General features: G+C 45.2%; 1 protein-coding gene across 2 annotated transcripts; it reads right to left on the bottom strand.

Annotated features, from left to right (window-relative positions):
- Nucleotides 1–23,175: 23,175 nt before the first annotated feature.
- Nucleotides 23,176–24,986, bottom strand: LOC123111238 (uncharacterized). 2 transcript variants are annotated; one of them, XM_044531996.1, is made up of 2 exons: nt 23,745–24,986; nt 23,176–23,483 (listed from the first exon to the last, which is right to left on the bottom strand). In XM_044531996.1, the coding sequence occupies exons 1-2, from the start codon at nt 24,868–24,870 to the stop codon at nt 23,479–23,481; spliced, it is 1,131 nt and encodes a 376-aa protein (XP_044387931.1). In that variant the 5' UTR covers nt 24,871–24,986; the 3' UTR covers nt 23,176–23,478. The 2 variants fall into 2 exon arrangements, with proteins under 2 accessions (XP_044387931.1, XP_044387922.1); XM_044531987.1 differs by having other exon boundaries at nt 23,176–23,487; nt 23,745–24,982.
- Between the last annotated feature and the right edge of the window lie 265 nt (nt 24,987–25,251).

Below are 25,251 nucleotides of genomic sequence, written 5' to 3'. Positions count from 1 at the left end.
AAAATCATTGAGTCTAAAGATGATTACACCAAGGATGGAATGTCTAATGGGCTGCAAGATGGAGATCAACCTTTTCGGAAAAAAGCAAGATGGAGATCAAGGAAACTGGAATGCGTTCCAGAACTTCTTGCTCAGAGATGAAGAGAAGACAAGAGATAATAATGATGCGGATATGTTCGACAGTGAAAGAGAGCCACCACCACCACCTAGGAGGAGAGAGACCACAAGAAATATGGATGATCCTATTATTTTATTCGAGCTAGGTTCTGCTGATGTCGATGAGCGAAATGGAATACCTTTCAACACAGCCGATGGGAGAATTAGGGCCAGGCAGATGATGTCTGATGATGAACTTATGATGTTTGGAGAAGGTTGGAGCTTTGTGGATGGTGACATGAAGGAGATAGAAGCCAGAGGTGGGGGATACAGAAGAGGGGCAAATGATGACTTCATGGTTTATGGACATGACTACTCAATGGACAGGCGGAGCTCCTTGGACCCCCTTGCCGAGGGGCATTACAAGAGACCCACCATGGAGGAAAAGTAGAATGTGCACGGTGTGGATGACTCCTTCATGATACATGTTACCTCCACCTCACATGATAACCTTGGAGCTGACGGCCATACTGCCATTGACACAGATGCTGAGCTTGGCACAAGTGTTCAGAAAACATCGGATGCCAAGGCTGGAGGTGAACTTTTCTATGAGCCAGATGAATTGATGCCAGAGCGTGGATTTGAAGATGCTTCTGTTGACACTAAATTTTGGCACGGTCAAAAACTTATTTAAGATGGCCTCAAATGGAGAAGTGATCTACATAAAAGAGTTCCGTATTGTTGATATGAACATCTTTGAAGTTTTACCCATCGCCGTCCGATTTCATCTCGAAGGCTCAAACTATGCTCAAAGTACTAAGATCTTATATTCAGAGTACAGTCTGGCCGATTAAGCCCCCAAGACGACCACAAATGGAAAAACGTTCTACATGAATTTTCTTCGTCTCATTGAAACGGTCGATTTTGATATAAAATATCATCCCAATCCAAGTTCGTATGCAAAAGTTAGAGCAATCGGAGTGCAGCCCTGTCACGAGGCGAGATGTGGCGCGCCCCACTAGATGCATGTGTGATGGGTGATGTCTACTACACAACCTTCTTCTTGTAGACGTTGTTGGGCCTGCAAGTGCACAGGTTTGTAGGACAGTAGCAAATTTCCCTCAAGTGGATGACCTAAGGTTTATCAATCCGTAGGAGGCGTAGGATGAAGATGGTCTCTCTCAAACAACCCTGCAACCAAATAACAAAGAGTCTCTTGTGTCCCCAACACACCCAATACAATGGTAAATTGTATAGGTGCACTAGTTCGGCGAAGAGATGGTGATACAAATGCAATATGGAAGGTAGATAAAGGTATTTGTAATCTGAAATAATAAAAACAGCAAGGTAACAAGTGGTAAAAGTGAGCGTAAACGGTATTGCAATGATAGGAAACAAGGCCTAGGGTTCATACTTTCACTAGTGCAAGTTCTCTCAACAATAATAACATAGATAGATCATATAACAATCCCTCAACATGCAACAAAGAGTCACTCCAAAGACACTAATAGCGAAGAACGAACGAAGAGATTATAGTAGGGTACGAAACCACCTCAAAGTTATTCTTTTGGATCAATCTATTAAAGAGTTCGTACTAGAATAACACCTTAAGACACAAATCAACCAAAACCCTAATGTCACCTAGATACTCCATTGTCACTTCAAGTATCCGTGGGCATGATTATACGATATGCATCACACAATCTCAGATTCATCCAACCAACACAAAGTACCTCAAAGAGTGCCCCAAAGTTTCTACCGGAGAGTCAAGAACGTGTGCCAACCCCTATGCATAGGTTCATGGGCGGAACCCGCAAGTTGGTCACAAAAACATACATCAAGAGGCACATGATATCCCATTGTCACCACAGATAAGCACGGCAAGACATACATCAAGTGTTCTCATAAAAGACTCAATCCGATAAGATAACTTCAAAGGGGAAAACTCAATTCATCACAAGAGAGTAGAGGGGGAGAAACATCATAAGATCCAACTACAATAGCAAAGCTCGGGATACATCAAGATCATGCCATAGAGGGAACACGAGAGAGAACACGAGAGAGAGAGAGATCAAACACATAGCTACTGGTACATACCCTCAGCCCCGAGGGTGAACTACTCCCTCCTCGTCATGGATAGCGCTAGGATAATGAAGATGGCCACCGGTGAAGGATCCCCCCTCCGGCAGGGTGCCGGGAAGGGCTCCCGGGAGGTCTTTGGTGGCTACAGAGGCTTGCGGCGGCGGAACTCCTGATCTATGTTGATATTCAATGGTTTTAGGGTACGTAGGCTTATATAGGGAAAGAAGTCGGTCGGGAGGTGCTCGAGGGGACCACAAGACAGGGGGCGCGCCCTCCTATCTCGTGGCCTCTTCGAGGCTCTTCTGACGTGAACTCCAAGTCTCCTGGATCATAATCTTCCCAAAAATCACGCTGCCGAAGGTTTCGTTCCGTTTGGACTCCGTTTGATATTCCTTTTCTTCAAAATACTAAAATAGGCAATAAAACAGTAATATGGGTTGGGCCTCCGGTTAATAGGTTAGTCCAAAAAGTAATATAAAAGTGTATAATAAAGCCCATAATCATTCAAAACAGATAATATAATAGCATGGAGCAATCAAAAATTATAGATACGTTGGAGACGTATCAAGCATCCCCAAGCTTAATTCCTGCTCGTCCTCGAGTAGGTAAATGATAAAAAGAGAATTTTTGATGTGGAATGCTACGTAGCATAATTCTCAATGTAATTTTCTTTAATGTGGCATGAATGTTCAGATCCAAATAATACAAAATAAAAGTTCATATTGACATAATAAATAGTAATACTTCAAGCATACTAAGCAAAGTAATCATGTCTTCTCAAAATAACATGGCCAAAGAAAGTTATCCCTACAAAATCATATAGTCTGGCTGTTGCTCTATCTTCAATCTTCATCACACAAAGTATTTAATCATGCACAACCCCGATGACGAGCCAAGCAATTGTTTCATACTTTAATAATCTCAAACTCTTTCAACTTTCACGGAATACATGAGCATGAGCCATGGACATAGCACTATATGTGGAATAGAATGGTGGTTGTGGGGAAGACAAAAAAGGAGAAGATAGTCTCACATCAACTAGGCGTATCAACAGGCTATGGAGATGCCCATTAATAGATATCAATGTGAGTGAGTAGGGATTGCCATGCAACGGATGCACTAGAGCTATAAATATATGAAAGATCAACAAAAGAAAACTAGTGGGTGTGCATCCAACTTGCTTGCTCATGAGGACCTAGGGCATTTTGAGGAAGCCCATCATTGGAATATACAAGCCAAGTTCTATGATGAAAAATTCCCACTAGTATATGAAAGTGACAACATATGAGACTCTCTATCATGAAGATCATGGTGCTATTTTGAAGCACAAGTGTGGAAAAAGAGATAGTAGCATTGTCCCTTCTCTCTTTTTCTCTCATTCTTTTTTTCTCTTCTTTTTTCTCTCTTTTTTTTCTTTTCTTTGGGCTTCTCTTTTTTTTCTTTTTTTCTTTTTGGCCTTTCTCTTCTTTTTTTTGTAAAGTCCGAAGTCTCATCCCGACTTGTGGGGGAATCATAGTCTTCATCATCCTTTCCTCACTAGGACAATGCTCTAATAATGGATATCATCACACACTTTTATGGATTTACAACCCAAAAATTACAACTCAAAGCTAGAACAAGATATGACTCTATGTGAATGCCTCCGGCGGTATACCGGGATATGCAATGAATCAAGAGTGACATGTATGAATATTATGATGGTGGCTTTGCCACAAATATGATGCCAACTACATGATCATGCAAAGAGCAATATGACAATGATGAAACGTGTCATAATAAACGAAACGGTGGAAAGTTGCATGGCAATATATCTCGGAATGGCTATGGAAATGCCATAATAGGTAGGTATGGTGGCTGTTTTGAGGAAGGTATATGGTGGGTGTATGGTACCGGCGAAAGTTTCACAGTACAAGAGAGGCTAGCAATAATGGAAGGGTGAAAGGGTGCGTATAATCCATGGACTCAACATTAGTCAAAAGAACTCATATACTTGTTGTAAAAATTTAGAACTCATCAAAAACCAAAGCACTACACGCATGCTCCTAGGGGGATAGATTGGTAGGAAAAGACCATCGCTCGTCCCCGACTGCCACTCATAAGGAAGACATTCAATAAATAAAATTGTGCTCCAACTTCATCACAAAGCGGTTCACCATATGTGCATGCTACGGGAATCACAAACTTCAACACAAGCATTCTTTAAATTCATAATAACCCAACTAGCATGACTTTAATATCACTACCTCCATATCTCAAAACAATTATCAAGCATCAAATTGATCATAGCATCCAATTCACTTTCTATGATAGTTTTTATTATACCCAACTTGGATGCTCATCATTCTAGGACCAAATTTGTAACCATAGCAAATACCATGCTGTTCTGAGAGACTCTCAAAATAATATAAGTGAAGCATGAGAGACTATCAATTTCTTCAAAATTAATCCACCACCATGCTCTAAAAGATATAAGTGAAGCACTAGAGCAAAAACTAACAAGCTCAAAAGATATAAGTGAAGCACATAGAGTATTCTAGCAAATTCTAATCAAGTAGGCTTCTCCCAAAAGGTGTGTACAGCAAGGATGATTGTGGTAAACTAACAAGCAAAGACCAATATAATACACGACGCTCCAAGCAAAACACATATCATGTGGCGAATAAAAATATAGCTCCAAGTAAAGTTATCAATGAACGAAGACGAAAGAGGGGATGCCTTCCCGGGCCATCCCCAAGCTTAGGCTTTTGGCTATTCTTGAATATCTTGGGGTGCCTTGGGCATCCCCAAGCTTAGGCTCTTGCCACTTTATTCCATAGTCCATAAAAGCTTTACCCAAAACTTGAAAACTTCGGAACACAAAACTCAACAGGAAATCTTATAAGCTCCGTTAGTGAAAGAAAACAAAACCACCACATAAGGTACTGTAATGAACTCATTCTTTATTTATTTTGGTGTTAAACCTACTGTATTCCAACTTCCTTATGGTTTATAAACTAATTTATTAGCCATAGATGCATTGAAATAAGCAAACAACACATGAAAAAAAGAATTTGTCAAAAACAGAACAGTCTGTAGCAATCTGTAACTAACGCAAACTTCTAGAACTCTAAAAATCCTACCAAAATAGGACGTGCTGGACAATTTGTTTATTGATCAGCAGCAAAAAGAATCAATGCAAAATCACGTTTCTGTGATTTATTGAATTGTTTCTCGTGAGCGCAAAGTTTCTGTTTTTCAGCAAAATCAAATCAACCATCATCATAGTTTATCCTATAGGTTCTACTTGGCACAAACACTAAAAAAAAGATAAAAACACATCTAAACATAAAGTAGAAACAAAATTTAACACTAAACAGGAACAAAAACAAAGAACATAAAGAAAATTGGGTTGCCTCCCAACTAGCGCTATCGTTTAACGCCCCTAGCTAGGCATAAAAGCGAAGATAGATCTAACGAGTGCCATCTTTGGCACTTGATTCATAAGTAACAAGAGAGGATATCCTTTATATGGCATTCATCCTTCTATTCAGGGTAAGAACATTGCCATTAATGGATGAAGTAAGATTAAGCACGTTATGGAAATTTGCATCTAAGCTAGACTTCATTTCTTTGATAATTTCATTTTGATAAAAGCACAAGAGAGTGGTTGATTCAACTTTATCATTTAAAGGGTGCCCAAATATGGTTTTCATTTTTTAATAGGTATCTATAACATCCCCTTCAAGAAAACCTTCTTCAAAAATAGAATCTAGAACTTGTTTGAAAGAAGCGGGCAAGCAAACATAGAAACTTTTTAAGTAAACATCAATTTGATATTGTGGCACATAGCTAGCCAGAATCCTTAATAACCTATCCCAAGCATCTTTTAAAGATTCATCAAGCAAATAGCAAAAAATTCCGGAGTCATCTTCATCAAAATCATCTAAACTCTCATTGGTGATCCCGGTGGGTCTTTCCGTAGCATCATTGTTTATGAGCTTAGAGAGGATAGAGGGGTTATCCAAGGCACTAGAAATCTTAGTTCTTTTTGATTCGGCCATGGCAACGGGAAGGCAAACAAAAAGGCGGAGAGGAGATTGGGAAAGAGAGGGCGAAAAAACAGCAAGGGTGAAGTGGGGGAGAGGAAAATGAGAGGCAAATGGCAAATAATGTAAATGCGAGGGAGATGGGTTTGTGATAGGTACTTGGTATGTCTTGACTTGAGCGAAGACCTCCCCGGCAACGGCACCAGAAAAGAGCTTGATGTCTACTACACAACCTTCTTCTTGTAGACGTTGTTGGGCCTGCAAGTGCACAGGTTTGTAGGACAGTAGCAAATTCCCCTCAAGTGGATGACCTAAGGTTTATCAATCCGTAGGAGGCGTAGGATGAAGATGGTCTCTCTCAAACAACCCTGCAACCAAATAACAAAGAGTCTCTTGTGTCCCCAACACACCCAATACAATGGTAAATTGTATAGGTGCACTAGTTCGGCGAAGAGATGGTGATACAAGTGCAATATAGAAGGTAGATAAAGGTATTTGTAATCTGAAATAATAAAAACAGCAAGGTAACAAGTGGTAAAAGTGAGCGTAAACGGTATTGCAATGATAGGAAACAAGGCCTAGGGTTCATACTTTCACTAGTGCAAGTTCTCTCAACAATAATAACATAGATAGATCATATAACAATCCCTCAACATGCAACAAAGAGTCACTCCAAAGACACTAATAGCGGAGAACGAACGAAGAGATTATGGTAGGGTACGAAACCACCTCAAAGTTATTCCTTCGGATCAATCTATTAAAGAGTTCGTACTAGAATAACACCTTAAGACACAAATCAACCAAAACCCTAATGTCACCTAGATACTCCATTGTCACTTCAAGTATCCGTGGGCATGATTATACGATATGCATCACACAATCTCAGATTCATCCAACCAACACAAAGTACTTCAAAGAGTGCCCCAAAGTTTCTACCGGAGAGTCAAGAACGTGTGCCAACCCCTATGCATAGGTTCATGGGCGGAACCCGCAAGTTGGTCACAAAAACATACATCAAGAGGCACATGATATCCCATTGTCACCACAGATAAGCACGGCAAGACATACATCAAGTGTTCTCATAAAAGACTCAATCCGATAAGATAACTTCAAAGGGGTAAACTCAATTCATCACAAGAGAGTAGAGGGGGAGAAACATCATAAGATCCAACTACAATAGAAAAGCTCGGGATACATCAAGATCGTGCCATAGAGGGAACACGAGAGAGAACATGAGAGAGAGAGATCAAACACATAGCTACTGGTACATACCCTCAGCCCCGAGGGTGAACTACTCCCTCCTCGTCATGGATAGCATCGGGATGATGAAGATGGCCACCGGTGAAGGATCCCCCTCTGGCAGGATGCCGGGAAGGGCTGCCGAGAGGTTTTTGGTGGCTACAGAGGCTTGCGGCGGCGGAACTCCCGATCTATCTTGATATTCAATGGTTTTAGGGTATGTAGGCTTATATAGGCAAAAGAAGTCAGTCGGGAGGTGCTCGAGGGGCCCACGAGATAGGGGGCGCGCCCTCCTATCTCGTGGCCTCCTCGAGGCTCTTCTGACGTGAACTCCAAGTCTCCTGGATCATACTCTTTCCAAAAATCACGCTGCCGAAGGTTTCGTTCTGTTTGGACTCCGTTTGATATTCCTTTTCTTCGAAATACTAAAACAGCAATATGGGCTCGGCCTCCAGTTAATAGGTTAGTCCCAAAAGTAATATAAAAGTGTATAATAAAGCCCATAATCATTCAAAACAGATAATATAATAGCATGGAACAATCAAAAATTATAGATACATTGGAGACGTATCAATGGGTAGCACGAGGGAATATCCTGTTTTACGTGATCGATTTGACCCTCAAGATGACCTCTGATAAAAAAACATTGTTTGTCTCGTCGAAACGTCAAGATTGCTTTTGGGCTCGTTTCCCTCCGAGGTGGTTTACCATATCAAAAATTACCCGCAAGGTGCATCCAGTTTAAACCGAATAGTTTTGGAAAGTTCGGACAAATCCAATCCAAATTTGACTAGGGTTTTGGATGTGAATCCAGGCCTTTTACTTGCACGGGAAGTCCAGCCGCCTTTTTTATACCTAAGGGATGACGGCCGATTGAACAACACACAATTGATCAATCCATCTACCATTTTTTATCTTTTATCTTTTCTCCTTAACCCTAATTCTTCTTCTTCCTCGTTCTTCGTCTGTTCTTGTTGTTGCAGGGCGGCGATCCATGAGCCCTAGGGGCGATCAGGTTGACGTAGGGCAGCCCATAGCCGTCGCGCGTCCATATGGGGTCCCTCCCGGGCCCGTGTGGTTTCGGGTCCTGAAAAGCACCCGTCGGATTGCTTGCGTACCGCGCTTCTGGACAGGTCTCCTTCGACGTGAGCTGCGGTGCATCACCCTCGATATTGGAGGTACACGGCAACGTGTCCGTGTGCGAACACACTTTTTGGAGCTCCCGCTGGGAACAAAGCTTTGGACGGTCTCCATCCCGTTCTTGCTACGAAGAGATAGTCATCTAGGATTTGCAATCTACAAAGGTAACATGAATACCCAATTTACTTATGTAGATGCAAATGATGCATATGTTGTTGCTAGATCGTTTAATGAGCATAATGTATCGGCTAGCCATAGCTTTATCAATCATGCATGTAATTATGTGCAAGAGCCGATGCAACAAAATCTCCATGCTTCCACCTCATATAATTTTAGCAACATGGAGCATATGTATACCAACTCCCATGCATCGGCAGCCCCATAAATCCATATGCCGATGAACAACATGATGAGTTTCGTTAACGAAGTTGAAACACCTCATATAAGAACTTCAGATAATATGCAACAAAGTGTTTCACCTTTTTATTCATCGGCAACTAGTTTGCAATATGTTAATCAAAACATGTCGGTGGATAGGGGAATTGGCCATGCTACTACTAGTTATTCGGCCAATTACCATCAATCATCATATGCTACACCTCATGCTACTAATTTTTTGGTTTCACACCTTCACGCTAATAGCCAAATACGTGAAAATTCTATAGGATCACATGTGTCTTCACCTAGTATCGTAGCATACAATGTTTTCCCTGCACAATTACAGAATTTCGGTGACATCTCGTTACCGAAAGAGTCTAAAAGTGTCGGGGGGCAATTCTATCCAGATTGAGTCATTAAGAAAAATCTTACATCTTTTTGGGACTAATGCAATGTTATTCTACATGAATTAATAAAAGAGGGAAAGCATATTAATTCTGCTGCAATCCAAGCTAGATTATGTCAAAAAGAGAAAGCACTAGGTGTGGATACAATTATCAAAAAAGGTGGTGATTCAGATAACAAAGTTAATTCGGTTATTGAAAAGACCAAATCAAATATTATGTATGTCGAATCTGTTCTAAAAAATAGGACGACAAAGTGTTGGGGAGCTATTCGAAAGAGGAACAACATATCGTTCAAGTAATGCAGCCATCATGCTCTCCCAACGTGTTTGAAAAGGTATGTCTAGCAAGTGATTTATCGATCTTCTGATTTGGTCGCAACTTTATTGTTGATGCTTCTATAAGAAAAATTCTCATAAGTAATTTTGAAAGACCAATGAAGAAGGGAAATTTACTTGTTAGTAGTAAAACTTTTATAGAAAATATTGGTCAGCCTATTGTGCCATTTATAAAGACCGATAGTGACCTATTATTGCAGCTAAAGTTTTCCCCATTTCTTTATCAAAATTTTATATCTAATTGGGTAGCTTTGCTTGTTTCATACTTGGCTTGCACTTGGTCTCAATTGAGACATGTGTATTCTAACTATTTTTGTTTCAGAAATTTAAAGCCAAGGTCAAATTCTTTTGACAAATCCGATGCTCATATGATATCTTATCCAAATACATTGGAGATAGGGTGCAAAACACAATGCATAGCTGAATGTGGATATTCCAAATCTGAACCATTCGTTTGCTTAACTCCAAAGCCGTTCTCACAGCAAGATCGGCTAGAGAATAAAAAGTTTACATTCAATTCAAGCATGTGTGATCAAATATTTGATTTGTTGCTGAAAAATAATTACATTAGAGTTCTTAATCATCATGTGAAGCCATCAATCCAAGGACGAATGTATTGCAAGTTGCATGATTCGTCCAAGCATAATTTTGAGGATTGCAACATGTTTCGTCAAATAGTTAAATTGGCCATTGATAAAGGACGATTAAAATTCATTGAAACACCAAGAGATGACCAGTCTATTCCGATTGGTCCTAATGGAAAAAAGTTTTTGAATCGGCTGCTTCAAGACGATTCCTTTAAAGATGAGAAGGTAAAAACTGCAGGTGATGGGATCAAGCTTTCAAGTAAAGAAGTTGTTCAAGAGCACAATGAAAATATTCTTGAAGGCATGAGTTCTATCGAAGATACAATGAAGACGCCAAGGGCTAGGGGGCAACAAAGCAATCCAAAGATCGATGCAAGCAAAACCAAAGGAGATAAAGGCCGCAATAAGCACAAGCACAAGAAATCTAAGGTCACTTTTGCACAGTTATTAGATAAATATCAAAAGAAAAGTGAAGATAATGGTGCTTATTGGCCGAGTAATGCAAAAGCATCAAGATCACCCCCTAGGCGCAAACCCGAGGATCGGTATTGGCAAAATGAGAATTCTAATGTGGTATATTCATATCCATATTCTCTGCCGCCAATGCCAATGCCATGGATACCTTCCTATGATCATGTAAATCCATATCCATCATGGGACAGGTATGATACAAGGGCACATTCTTCATCTTATTTTAGACCATCTCACAAACATTATTGTTGAATATATTTGTGCAGGTATCTGTTAGGATAATCTCCTACCGGCCCCACCTCTAGTTTCCTTGTATAGATGAGGCTGAGGGCTGCCCTTGTACCCATATATACGTGCACCGTGCACCCGATCAATACATCGAGAGTTGCATTGCCTTCAACATGGTATCAGTTTCCCTTCCGATCCAACCCTAGCTTCCGCTCCTAGACGGCGCCGCCGCAGCTCCTAGTTGCTGCCGCCGCCGTCCTCTACTAGCACCGCCGCGTGCGCCTCCCCATCCCCAAGCTGTCTCCCTCTCCCTCCCAAGCCGCCTCCCTCCCGAGCCGCCTCCCACCTGATCGCCCCTCCCACCCGATCGCCATATCCCCGCCAGCCGCGCAGCCACTCCTCCCCTCGGTCGCCGCCGCATCCATGGCTTCTCCCCACTCCGCCATCTCCCACCCCTCCAATCCCTTCGAAGGTCCGGCCCCTCCCCCGGTGGAGGTCATCTGCGATCTTGACATCTTTGCCCGTGTGCCCGTCGTTCTTGACTACGCCACCTCCACCTACTACGCGTGGAAAACCTACTTCTCCCTCGTCTTCCGTGAGTACCACCTCATCGATCACGTTGATGGCTCCATTGACTCCGGCCTCATGTTCGCGGACGATGACTGGCTGACCATCGACGCCACCATCACTCGCTGGCTATACCAAACCATCTCCAAGGACATATTCCACACCATCGTTTGCGACACTGATGACGCGCAGATGGTGTGGGCGAAGCTGAATGGGCTCTTCCTTGACAACACCCTCCAGTGCCACGTATTTCTTTAGCAGGAATTTTTTGGCTGCCATCAGCTTGACTCGTCCGTTGACGATTATTGCATGCGCCTTAAGAAACTCACTGATGAGCTCCGTGACCTCGGGGAGCGGGTCTCCGATGACCTCCTCCTCAGCACGCTCACCGCCGGTCTGAACGAGGAGTTCGGCAACGCGGCCTCCAACGTCACGTTCCTCCCAGACCCGACCTTTCCACGGGTCGTGGCCTATCTTCGGTTAGAGGAGAGGAGGATGAAGATGGTGAAGTCCCGGGCCATGCACACGGATCTCATGGCGGACACCTCCTGCGCCGCTCCTCCCAGGGCGCCGCAGCCGCCGCGGCCTCTGTCGCCGCTGCCGGCGTCGTACTTCCAGGCGCCACCGGCGCCCGTCTACCAGCCGCCGCCCCCTGCCCCCAATCGTCGTCGCGGGGGGGTGTCATCGTAAGAAGCAGCAGCAGCAGCAGCACAACATGGGGGGCACCCCGCCAGCCGCAGCAGCAGCAACTGCCCCCCCCCCCCTCCCGCGTGCTCCCTGGGCCGCCGCAACCAACCCTTGGACAGGGGTGGTCCATGCGTACATGATGCCCGTGCCGCAGGCCCATCCCGGCTGGGTTCCTCGGCCCCTGCCCCAGCGCGCATCAGGCGTTCTTTGCCGCCCCGGGTGGCTACCCCGTCGCGGCCCCTCCGTGCGCCGTCCCGGGTGGCTACGCCACGGCCATGCCTGGATACGCTGCCTCGGGTGCCTACCCCGCCGCCCCTCCGGCCGCGGCCGCCGCCCTCCCGCCGGCCCCTTGGGACCCGGCTCTCCTTGCGGCGCTTCACTCCGCCCCTACACCCGACACGTACAACGGAGGCGGCGACTGGTATATGGATTCCGGGGCTACCACCCACATGACTTCCAACCCTGGTAACCTCAACTCCGTATTTCCAGTTTCTACCGCATGTCGTACCACTATTGGGGACGGGTCTTCCCTTCCCATTACTCATGTCGGTCATGGTTCATTTCTGTCTAACTCTACGCCTATTCACATGTCTAATGTCTTCGTTTCACCTGAGTTAGTCACTAATCTTGTTTCCATTCGTTCTCTTACACGTGAAAATCCTATAACTGTTGAATTTGACGAAGTGAGTTTTTCTGTCAAGGACGCCCATACCCAGATGGTGCTCCACCGATGTTACAGCCCGGACGGACTCTACCCGGTGAACTCCACCGCCACTTCCACATCCGCTCCGGTCGCTCTCTCCGCCACGGTGGACCTTTGGCATGCTCGGCTGGGGCATCCGAACCCGGCCACCCTTCGTTATATTCTTAGGACTTTTTCATTCACGTGTAATAAAACCAATGATCATACTTGTCATGCATGTCGTCTCGGCAAGCATTCCCGTCTTCCGTTTAGCGCATCCTCATCGGTTGCGTCGTATCCATTTGAGTTGATTCATAGTGATTTGTGGACATCTACTGTTGCCAGTAATACGGGTTTTTTATACTATCTTGTCATACTTGGTGATTTTTCGCACTATGTGTGGACCTTCCCGTTGCGGAGAAAATCCGATGCACTCTCCGTTCTCACTACTTTTTACTCCTACGTCGCTATGCAGTTTGGGCGTCCCATTCATGCCTTGTAGACTGACAACGGGAAGGAGTTCGACAACGTCGGGGTTCGCACCCTCCTTGCCACACACGACACGATTTTTTGTCTCACCTGCCCGTATACCTCGCAACAAAATGGTCGCGGCGAACGGATCCTTCGCACCCTCAATGATTGTGTGAGCACTCTTCTTTTCCACGCCAATGTCCCGCCCCGGTTTTGGCCGGACGCTCTCTCCACCGCCTCTCTCCTCATCAACGTTCGTCTGACTCGTGCTCGTGCAAACTTTGCACCACATCATCTCCTCTTCGGTAGCCCACCTTCATATGATGATCTTCGTGTTTTTGGGTGTCTCTGTTATCCCAGCGTCGCCTCCACCACTCCTCACAAACTCGCACCTTGCTTCGTGGCATGCATCTTTCTCGGATACCCACTAAACACCAAAGGCTATCACCGCTATGATCCGATTTCCCACTGAGTTTTCACTTCACAGCACGTTTACTTTGATGAGAGGTCTTTTCCTTTTCACAAGGTACCGCCGCGGGCTGACTCGCCATCGTCACCCATTCCTCATGGTGCCTCTAGGGGAGGCCGCTCACTTGCGCTCGGGCCCCCTCCTGGCTTCGGGCCCCCTGCAGCGCGTGGACCTCCCCTGGCTTCGGTGCCCCCACCGCGCCTGGGCCCCGCTATGGGTCCGCGGCATCGGACCCGGACCCCTCATTGGCGTCCAAGGTGCCTCCTACTGCCGTTGAGTCTGCAGCTCGGTCAGTGAGCACATCCCATGCGCCTGACCCGGGCTCCTCGACGGTTTCCGCCGGCTCGGCCACATCCTCGCCGGCGGCCACGGCGCCCCCACTCCCGTTGAGTCCGTAGCCCGGGCAGTGAGCGCATCTCCCGCGCCTGACCCCGGCTCCTCGACGGCCTCTTCGCCTGCCTCGTCGCCGGCCGCGCCGACCCCGCCGGCCCTGCCGGTCCTGCCGGCCGCCCCGTACACCCGCATGGTCACCCGTGCTCGCGCCGGCATTCACTGGCCCAGCACGCATCATTCTGCGGATGAGTACCTCCTCGCTGCCTCGACGTCCACACCGTCACCTCTCCCATCGTCCGCTCGAGCCGCACTTCGCGATCCGCATTGGCTCGCGGCGATGCAGGAGGAGTTCAACGCGCTGGTGCGCGACCGCACCTGGAAGCTTGTCCCGCGGCCACCCCATGCCAACGTCATCTCTGGCAAGTGGGTATTCCGGCATAAGACTCGCCCTGACGGGTCTCTTGAGCACTATAAGGCTCGGTGGGTGGTCCGCGGGTTTAGGCAATGCGCTGGAGTCGACTTCACCGACACATTTGCCCCGGTTGTCAAACTAGACACGATTCACATGGTCCTTCAGCTTGCGGTCTCTCGCGCCTAGCTGGTGCATCAGATGGATGTGTCGAATGCGTTCTTGCATGGCCATCTCTCGGAGTAGGTTTTCCGTCAGCAGCCAACCGGCTTCATCGACGCGGCTCAGCCTGACCATGTGTGCCTGCTCTCCTGCTCTTTGTACGAGTTGAAGTAGGCCCCTCGCGCCTGGTACCAGCTGATCGCCGGCTTTCTGCAGCAGCTCAGGTTCCGGGCTACTCGCTCCGACGCCTCGCTGTTTGTCTTCCACCAGGCTCCGGCGACCACTTACCTACTCCTCTACGTCGACGACATCATCCTAACGGCTTCCTCGTCCGATCAACTTCGCCAGCATACTGCTCGCCTCAGTGCTGAGTTCGCCATTAAGGACCTCGTCCCGTTGCACTACTTCCTCGGCATTGAGGTGGTACGATGCGCCGATGGGTTCTTTCTTCATCAGCAGCAGTATGCACATGACCTTCTTGAGCGGGTAGGCATGCTTAACTGCAAGCATGTCCCCACGCCTATCGACACGAAGGCCAAGGTATCTGCACTCGATGGCTCACCCGTGCCAAATGCAGCGTTCTAGCGCTCCATCGTCTGTGCTCTCCAGTACTTGACACTCACTCGGCCTGATCTGTAGTACGCCGTCCAGCAGGTGTGTCTCCACATGCACGCCCCTCGCGACACTCACTGGAACCTGGTGAAGCGGATTCTTCCGTACATCCGCGACACCACGGCTCTGGGTCTTATGTTGACGGCCTCGCCCTCGACTGACCTGGTCGCCTATAGTGACGCCGATTGGGTTGGCTGCCCGGACACGCGACGCTCGACTTCAGGCTACTGCGTCTACCTGTGGCCCTTGCTCATATCATGGTCGTCTAAACAACAACCCACGGTATCCCGCTCCAGTGCCGAGGCTGAGTATCGTGATGTGGCCAATGCCGTCGCCGAGTGCTCATGGCTTTGCCAGCTTCTCTAGGAGTTGCTTCTTGATGTCCCGAAGGCCACCATTGTCTACTGTGACAATGTCTCTGCGGTCTACCTCTCCGCCAACCCCGTTCATCATCATCGCACGAAGCACATTGAGCTTGACATTCACTTCGTGCGAGAGCAGGTGGCTCTTGGGCGCGTCCACGTTCTTCATGTTCCCACCGCTCAGCAGTTTGCCGATGTCATGATGAGGGGGTTACCGACACCTACATTTGAGGAGTTCTGGTCCAGTCTATGCATCAGTGGTGATTCATCGACTGCGGGGGGGGGGGTGTTGAATATATTTGTGCATGTATCTATTAGGATAATCTCCTACCGGACCCACCTCTAGTTTCCTTGTATAGATGAGGCTGAGGGCTGCACTTGTACCCATATATACGTGCACCGTGCACCCGATCAATACATCGAGAGTTGCATTGCCTTCAACAATTATGCAGCTCCAAAAAGATCAACATTTGAACAATCACATGTCAAAGACCGTTTCAATCATAAGGAATCGGTTTGGAGCTCAATGAACAAGAAAGAGGTGGTCAAGCAAGTCTACCGCGTCAAAAGAGATGGTCGTAAGAGTGCCACTTCATATATGATCTCAGATGAAAAAGAGGCAAGTAAAGTGTTGACATTGACTACAAAAGTCAATGAGGCAAGTCAATCAAGTGCCAAATATGAAGGGAAGAAATTAAGAGTGCACAAGGGAAAACAAGAATTGCCATTACTTCAAACAAAATTGCAGCTGGGGTGCCCACTCGGCTTACCGTATTGGCAAAAGAAGAAATTACAAAAGCTTAGTGCACAAGAACTTGAAAAGAGAAACATGGCATGGGTTCCCAAAGGAGGTACTCAAAATAATAATTATTTGCAAACTTCCATTACAAGAAGTGTGGCAAAGGTGAAGAAGGAAAAGAGTGAAAACTATGAAGGACCAACACGAAGGTTTCAACATCTTCGGTCCACACAATATCCATTTTCTTCAACTATGTCATTGATGCCTATGCCATGGAATTCGTTATTAGGTATGATTGGTTACCCTCAATGGGCTTATTTTAATCCATGGATGCAATATAATATCTTACATCATGAAAGGGTATTATCAAACCATCATATGTTTGATTAGCTTCACTTTTGTTGCTAATCTAAATGGCTGATATATACTTATCATCCTAAGCACGTACAAATGGTCGATGGAGTGTTGACATCGTCCTTAGAAAGAGCATTGTGCAAGTTATTTTTTGGCACGCAAGCTTTGCCGAAAAACAGGGGGGCATGTGTTGACACTAGATTTTGGCACGGTCAAAAACTCATTTAAGATGGCCTAAAATGGAAAAGTGATCTACATAAAAAAGCTCCGTATTGTTGATATGAACATCTTTGAAGTTTGGGCCATCGCCGTCCGATTTCATCTTGAAGGCTCAAACTATGCTCAAAGTACTAAGATCTTATATTCAGAGTACAGTCTGGCCGATTAAGCCCCCAAGACGACCTCAAATGGAAAAGCTTTCTACACGAATTGTCTTCTTCTTGTTGAAATGGTTGATTTTGATATAAAAATCGTTCCAATCTGAATTCGTATGCAAAAGTTAGAGCAATCGGAGTGCAGCCCTATCACGAGGCGAGATGTGGCGCGCCCCACCAGACTTGATGGGTAGAGTGAGGGAATAGCCTGTTTTGCGCGATCGATTTGACCCTCAAGATGACCTCTGATCAAAAAATGTTCAACATGAAAGTTGTTCATCTCGTTGAAACGGTCAAGATTACTTTTGGGCTCGTTTCCATCCGAGGTGGTTTACCACATCGAAAATTACCCGCAAGGTGCAGCAATTTAAATCGAACAGTTTTGGAAAGTTCGGACAAACCCAATCCGAATATGACTAGGGTTTTGGACGTGAATCCAAGAATTTTCCTTGGACGGGAAGTCCAGCCGCCTCTTATATACCTAAAGGGTGACGGCCGATTGAACAACACACAATCGATCAATTCATCTACCATTTTTTATCTTTTATCTTTTCTTCTTAACCCTAGTTATTCTTCTTCCTCGTTCTTCGTCTGTTCTTGTTGTTGCAGGGCGGTGATCCACGAGGCCCTAGGGGCGATCAGGTCGACCTAGGGCAGCACATAGCCGCCGCGCGTCTAGACGGGGTCCCTCCCGGACGCGTGGGGTTTTGGGTCCTGAAAAGCACCCGCCGGATTGCTTGCGTACCGCGCTTCCGGACGGGTCTCTTTCGATGTGAGCTGCGGCGCATCACCCTCGGCGTTGGAGGTACACGGTGACGTGTCCGTGTGCAAACAGTTTCATTTGGATATGATCCATCAATGGACTATGATAGCCACATGCAGATTCATCCTGGTGTCGGCGTTGAAGATGCAAATGCAGAGGATTTATCAGCATGTGTCGAGGATGAAGGAAAGATGCCAGCAAAAGACAAGAAGCTTAGAGGTTCACAGGAGGGTTTGGATAAAAGAAGGAAGGATGCCTCAGCAAGGAGATTGTCAGCGTCCAAAGGCCCACTAACTGATGCGCAGAAACGTGCACAAAACCTACGCGCCTATAAAGCGGGCCTACAAAAGGAAAAGAAGGAGCTGGTATTGATGCATTACTTTCCATTTTACCCATTGAATGGTTTATCCTTTTCTTCTATCTGTTAATATCCAGTGATTTATACCACACAGACTTAATTTACTCATCTTTTAATATCCTCCTTTGGGGCTTGTCACTTATCTTAAATGACTAAGTTGAATCTATATACAAACAGAGTGCTAGAGTATATCTTTTGCTACGGCAAAAATATTAACCCCCCTCCCCCCCGTCATTCTCACTTTGGTGCTGTTTTAGCTCCATGCACACAGACCAAGGATTTAATGCCTTTTAGACATATTGTTTCCTTCCCCTGTTATTGGTATAGCCAAAATGACTAATATTAACAAACCAACACCAACTTGTCAAGACGAGATACTTTTCACTCGAGGTAGTATGAGCTCTTAGTTTGAATTTTCTGGTCTGGTGTTCTCCTATTATTTATTTTCCAAGAATCTTTTAACTGTTTGCTATACGATAATTTTAATGTAAGAAATGGCATGCCCTTGCTTGTTCTTTTGATAGGTTTCTTCTTAATATCATCTACCACCAAAGAATTGTAGTTTTCTGCTGGATTGTTCAAACCAGTGTTTTTCTCGTTTTTTTTGAACCAAAAGGGGTCCCCCCCCCCCCACGCCCCAACTTTTTTATAAAGCCAAGGCAACATCACCAACATAGACTGTTAACAGTGCTCGGCGGCAACCAGAGAGTAGCTGCCACAAAAGAAAGCCAGGTTTAAACTACCCTATTACAAGGTTTTTAGGTAGATCCAGATCGGATACATAGCCAGGTAGGCAAACATGCCAGCTGTGCAAACTAGCAGGACGCAACCCAGCGACGCTCCGGAGATACATTAGTGCCACGCAATCCTAAGCAACTCCCCTCTTCGGTGGTCCAACAACCTTAAGCACCAGAGAAGAAGCGCACCCTGAACCTCTGAACATAGGATTTTCCATTGCCTGATCGTTGCACCCAATAGATCCAAGACACAGCGTATACTTCGTCATCTTCACCCCTGGAAAACAAAATCATTTCGCAAACGCCATAAGCTCCACAAGGCAGTAGCAGTAAAAATGTTCAAAGCTTCAAAATGTTTCCTCCTCTTCCAAAAGGAAGAAAGCAAAGCAAAGGAATCAGGCTTAACCACATTAAAGCTATCAGCTACCCAATCCCAAACCTGCCTAGCAACAATGCAATCAAAGAAAAGATGTTGGATAGTCTCACGCTCATTACAGAAGAAACAGGACATGTCATCTACATGCCTACGCTTGGCAAGATTATCTCTAGTTAAGCTCTTATTATAGTAAATGAACCATGGAAAAACATGGATATTAGGTGGGACTTTGATTTTCCAGATATCATCTTTAATCTCAACAGACCCCCCCCCCCCAAATTGAGTAATTTATAAAAAGATTTGATAGAGTACTTGCTGGAAGATTCGAGCATCCAAATAGGTTGATCTGCAGAATCAGATAATGCAACTTGCTTAACTAAATTATTGAGTTCATCCCATCTAGCTAAAGTCTTTTCCTCCACACATCTCCTTGAAGTAAGATGAAGTTCACCACTCACCCAGACCTGTGCAAGAGTAGACTCTTGCTGTTGACAGATATCATACAGGTCCCAAAATGAAGTTTTAAGAGAGCAATCCCCAATCCAAATATCATGCCAGAAGGCAATACTCTTGCCATCCCCAAGGATCCATCTATAGAATTTTTTTGATGCTGCAAGGGCCCAAGATAAGCTTTTCATAAAAGGAGACCCCAGGGTAACCCTAGTGCTAAAGAAATTAGGGCTGGCAGTATTATATTTATAAGCCAAAATCTTTTTCCATCACTATTCCTATTATCATAAAATCTCTTCCCCCAAGATGCCAAAAGGGCCATGTTAAAATCTCTAAGGTTGGGAACCCCCATACCACCAAACTCTTTCCTCCTAGAGATCAACCCCCAACTAGCAAGGTGATATTTGTGATTATCACCCACATTACCCCAGAAGAAATGAGACATCTGAGAAGTAATCATATCAATGGCCCATTTGGGAAATTTGACAATGGACATTAGATAGGCAGGAATACTGTATATACAAGTACTGAGAAGGATCAATTTGCCCCTATAGGAGAGAAATCTCCCCAACCATCCAGAAATATTCTTAATAATTCTATCAATGATGGGTTCAAGATCTTCCCTTCTGAGTTTTTTTAAAAATGAAGAGGGACTCCTAAATATTTAAAGAGGAAATTCCCAAGCTGGCAACAGAAAACCCGAGCAAAATCTTTAGATAGCTGCTCAGAGATATTAATGGCATGCAGATCCCTTTTATGGAAATTAATCTTCAAGCCAGATAGATTTTCAAAACAGGAATGGATCCATTTCAAAATTTTGGCACAATCTAAAGAGCTATCAAGGAATAGGATGGTATCATCAACATACTGTAGGCTAACCACCCCACCAGGAATGGCATGAGGCAGCAGTCCACAAATCTACTGGCAGCCTTATATAGCATCTTAGAGAAAACATCAACCACCAAATTAAATAGTAAGGGTGAATGAGGATCACCCTGCTTCAAGCCTTTTCCCCCAGTGAACTGGGGACCATTAGAATCATTAATCCTGACCTGAAAAGTTCCTTGGTGAATAGTAGACATAACCCATCTCTAAAAAGATAAATATTTAGGAACAGATGAAGTACATATGTACGTGCATATTATATACTTATATACTTGCGCTGTACGCTTGCGTTGTGTTGTTTGTAAGCAGTATGTGTAATCTGTCCTTTACATTGTATTACAATCTACACATGAACTCTTGCTCGTATATACTTGTGGATCGGATCGTATTGATCTGAACAGTGGCGTATTAGTTCTGGTGTATATACGATGAAGAACTTTCATGAATTCTACGCCCTTTTTTTCAAGCTTTTTTGGACGGAGGGAGTAGTAGTTAAGAACAGGAAGAGCAAATATTCCGGAGAAACCATTTTTCATGGTCTTAAAAAATCATTTTTGAACTCCCCAACAACCAAACATGTACTCCCTCCGTCCCATAATATAAGAACGTTTTTGACACTAGTGTAGTGTCAAAAACGTTCTTATATTATGGGGCAGATGGAGTACTTGCGAATCGGAAGAGCAAATATTCCAAACATGTTGTGAAGAATGCAAATAAATTTATCTCTTTGATTGAAACTATGGATGATTAACCTTTTTTGTAGCCACTTGGCAGGCCAAAATAATAAAACATGTTCACAGGTTAACGTGCCTACGCAGAATGCTTTTGAGGAAATTCATATAGAATCCTTTCTCAGTGTGCTTGCTTGATCAAGTAACTAAAAAGAAGCATATGCAACAGTGAAGAAAAGAAGCTATTGCCCATTTAAAGACCAAGTGATTTTTAGTCCGAGTCCAATCTAGTTTCAAGTTGTTTCATAGATCCAAAAAAAATTATTGGCGGTATGCTCAGTAAAAAGTTGTAATGTTTCTGACAAACAAAAAACCAACTGAATAAGCACGGGTGCACAAAGATGAGTGAGAAGTGGTCTAAGTTGTACTCCCTCTGTAAAGAAATATAAGAGCGTTTAGATTACTAGAGTAGTATCGAGGGAGTATAATTTTAGGCTTCTAAAGGGGTCGAATGTGTTGCTTCTGAAGCCAGCTGGACTCAAAAATTGGAGCTTTCAAGCACTTTTAGGTTTGGTGATTCCTCAAGACAGAATAATAAGTAGAGAGTATCCTAAACTGAGTAAACAGGAGTATCCAGAATAGTTATTTGCTTAATCTCAAGTTTGACATATACGATAGTGATACATGTAAGAAGCAGAACATGTAGAGGGCAGGCCTGGCGCAGTGGTGAAGTCCTCCTCACTTGTGCCAAGAGGTCCTGGGTTCGAACCAGCCTCTCTGCATTGCACTTTGCAGGGATAAGACTAGGTTCCTATAATCCCTCCCCAGACCCCACCTTGTGTGGGAGCTTCTATGCACTGGGTCTGTCCTTTTTTATACATGTAAGAAGCAGAACAGTGCCAAAGCCACAACCTCAAATCAGGAACAAATAAAAACACAAACTACACCTACAGATTTGGATACCTCTATGGTAAATAACATGCCAGCTTGGCAATGCTCTGCCTAGAGCTACTGCAGCACTATGAACCTCTCAAAACAGTATACTATGAGCACCCAGCGACCATATAAACATCTAAATTTATATACCGAGCATTCATGGCAGTTCTAGCAACAACATCAAAATCAAGGAGAGATAGGTCAGATTACACAAATAGGTTCCATATTCTGAGAAAAGAACAAGTGATAAAATGTTGAAACTTTTAAGAAAAAGTTGCAGAAGCTTGTAAAATCACAATCCAAGTAACAGAGGTAGGGCACCTTTTTACCCATCGCCAAATTAACAATTGGATAAGCAGGTTGAGGAACAAGCAACCATTGGAGTCTTCAGTGCTGTACTTATTAAACAAGCAAATCGGCTGACAAAACCATATAGTTTCATAAAATCGATAACTCAACAGTTGCAGGATGCTGCAACATCAGGAAGAAAACATGTGCAATTCAAACCTGCAGTAATATCAGCACTTGACTACACGTAGCACTAATTAAATCCACGAGATTAATTACGACACACCAGCAAGCCAGCACGCAGAAAGCATTGTCATATGATCTCTTGGGAGATAGAAACCACTAGCTCTGGATATGCCACTTCATCTGCTCATCGGTTGTACCTCTTTTGGGAGATGAATTTACAATTTAGAGACTGGATCAAAGCTTGGAGGGCTAACTGTAAGTTTTCAAATTGGGAACACTAGCTAAGATATTTTCTGCAGATGCATTTTCAAGCAGATTAAACAAGAAAGCACATAGCTGATGCTGCAAGAAATTAGAGGTTAATTACAAAGGTAATCCATTCCCCTGCTTACACACAACAACAACAACACGGGGAAATTATCAAGCTTACTGACCAAAGGCAACATCACTATGAGAATTCAAGCACCAGTGCACTAAACAGCTACTGACTACTGACACGATTAATCACAAGACCCATGTCGCCTCCACTCCAAGTAGTCATCTTTCCTATTGATGATCGTGGCCTCCTGCCCTTAAGCACGTTCAAACATATGTTGTCAGTGCTTCACATTTCAGGGGGTCATCCTTTCTGCCAACATAGATTTGTGAGTGTGATTCCAAAAAGAGAAGACATATATAAAATTGCCAATTAGATGTAACGTTCGAGTGTACATAGCTCTCAAAGTTTGGTCGAGCGCACATACCATCACAAACTGAATCATCAAGTAAAACTTTCTTCAGTCTGATTAAACATTCAGTATTTTGTTTGTTGGGCTAACCAAAATATTATTGCTGCTTAAGCGTTGTTCCTAATAAACCACAAAAGAAGGGGAATAACAGATATACCTTGTGGATTGTGGAAACTCATGTACGGAATCAAAGCAAAGAATTTCTGTCTCTTCCATATCTTGTTCCACTGTAGTGAGTTAAGATTAATCTGGTAGATGCCAAGGTCCGTAAGCACGAAGATGATATCACTGCCTTCCATGGATCCAATCAGTCTAAGTCCTTCCATGGGATTTTGAATGGGAAGAAGGCTTTTGAGATCGATGGCTCTACGCTGAGTCCATGTCGCAACACCCATCTGGCTTGAGCTTGACCACAGGTAGAGGGTTGATCCACTGGCATGTGCAAGCCCCAAGCTGCCATCCTCCATGGCCATGAGGATGACGTCGCCGACATTGACAGCCCCCGGCAGGGGCATGTCAATCAGCGATAAGCAATTAGAGCCCAAGTCGTACTTGAGAATTCCTGCAATGTGATCATGCTCACCACGCGCATGCATCAAGTAAACTGCATCTCGGATGACGACAGGGGGCACCGGCATGATGAATGCGTCAACTCCGAGATCAAGACCAGGGCACGGCTGGCTCCACTCACCCGTCTCCGGCGAGGACACGCACACCTGTATAATAGTAACAGGATGATAAACATGGGTGGTCATGCTGCCGAAGACGACGACCCTGAAGGCGCCCTGATGACACGCGCGGTGGTCACAGCCGGTGACGGCACAGAGCACCGCGGCCCCGCTGCCGATATCCTGTCCTTTGGGCGCTTCCATCTTGGTTTGGCGGCCTGTCATGGGGTCCCAAACGACGAGCGGAATGGGCGCGCCATAATCCCCGAGGAGAACGCGGCCATGGCGGCAGTCCAACGCGTTGTAGTCCGAGCCCGAGTCCCCCCAGTGGTGGTCGGGGGGGACGCGCGCGCCGAATCCCGTGGTGGAGACGAAGCGCGGGACGGCATCTTTCTCCTCCGGCACGTAGTCCCAGAACCAATCGTAAAGGAAGCCCAGCATGGGGGGCGCTCCATGGAGCTCGCGGTAGCGGCCGCGGAAGCGAGGGCCGGTGAGATGGCCGAGCCAGAGCTTGCTGGCGAGGGAGGCGCGAACGAGGCACGCGGGCTCGTCCGGCGGAAGGCGGAGGAAGATATCCTCGACGATTCCGTCCGGCAGCGACGGCGGCGGCGGCATGGTGGTCGCTGGAGGCGAGGCGAGGGTTTCGGGAGGGGAAAGTTTCAGCCTTTCAGGTGGTGCGGAGAGAGGATTTCAGATGTTGACTGTGAGAGGGATGGGGACGAGGAAGAAAAGAAAGCAGTGTTTTTTTCTTCTTCTAAGGATAACGTTCAAGCAGTAGCTTTTTTTTACGATAGCGTTTTAATATAAGTGTCATGGTTTATTTGGGAATTTTAGCTAATCATACCGGCTGAAATAACTTTGGAACATTATTACTTCTATTAGAGCATCTTCAACCGCCGCCCAACGCGCGAGCGCTAAAAATCAGTTTGCAGCACGCCGTTCGTCTGTTTTGGCGTGGCGGCCAGCGCTGGCTCCAGCGACCGCTGTAAAATGCAG

Source organism: Triticum aestivum, chromosome 1B (assembly GCF_018294505.1).
Source record: "Triticum aestivum cultivar Chinese Spring chromosome 1B, IWGSC CS RefSeq v2.1, whole genome shotgun sequence".
NCBI lineage: Eukaryota > Viridiplantae > Streptophyta > Magnoliopsida > Poales > Poaceae > Triticum > Triticum aestivum.
Note: the sequence above shows the minus strand (reverse complement) of the source record. Positions and strands in the feature narration are given on the sequence as shown.

Bases quoted from the DNA above. Each gene is read 5' to 3' on its own strand.
- LOC123111238 (XM_044531987.1), bottom strand. From the start codon at position 24,870: ATGCCGCCGCCGCCGTCGCTGCCGGACGGAATCGTCGAGGATATCTTC.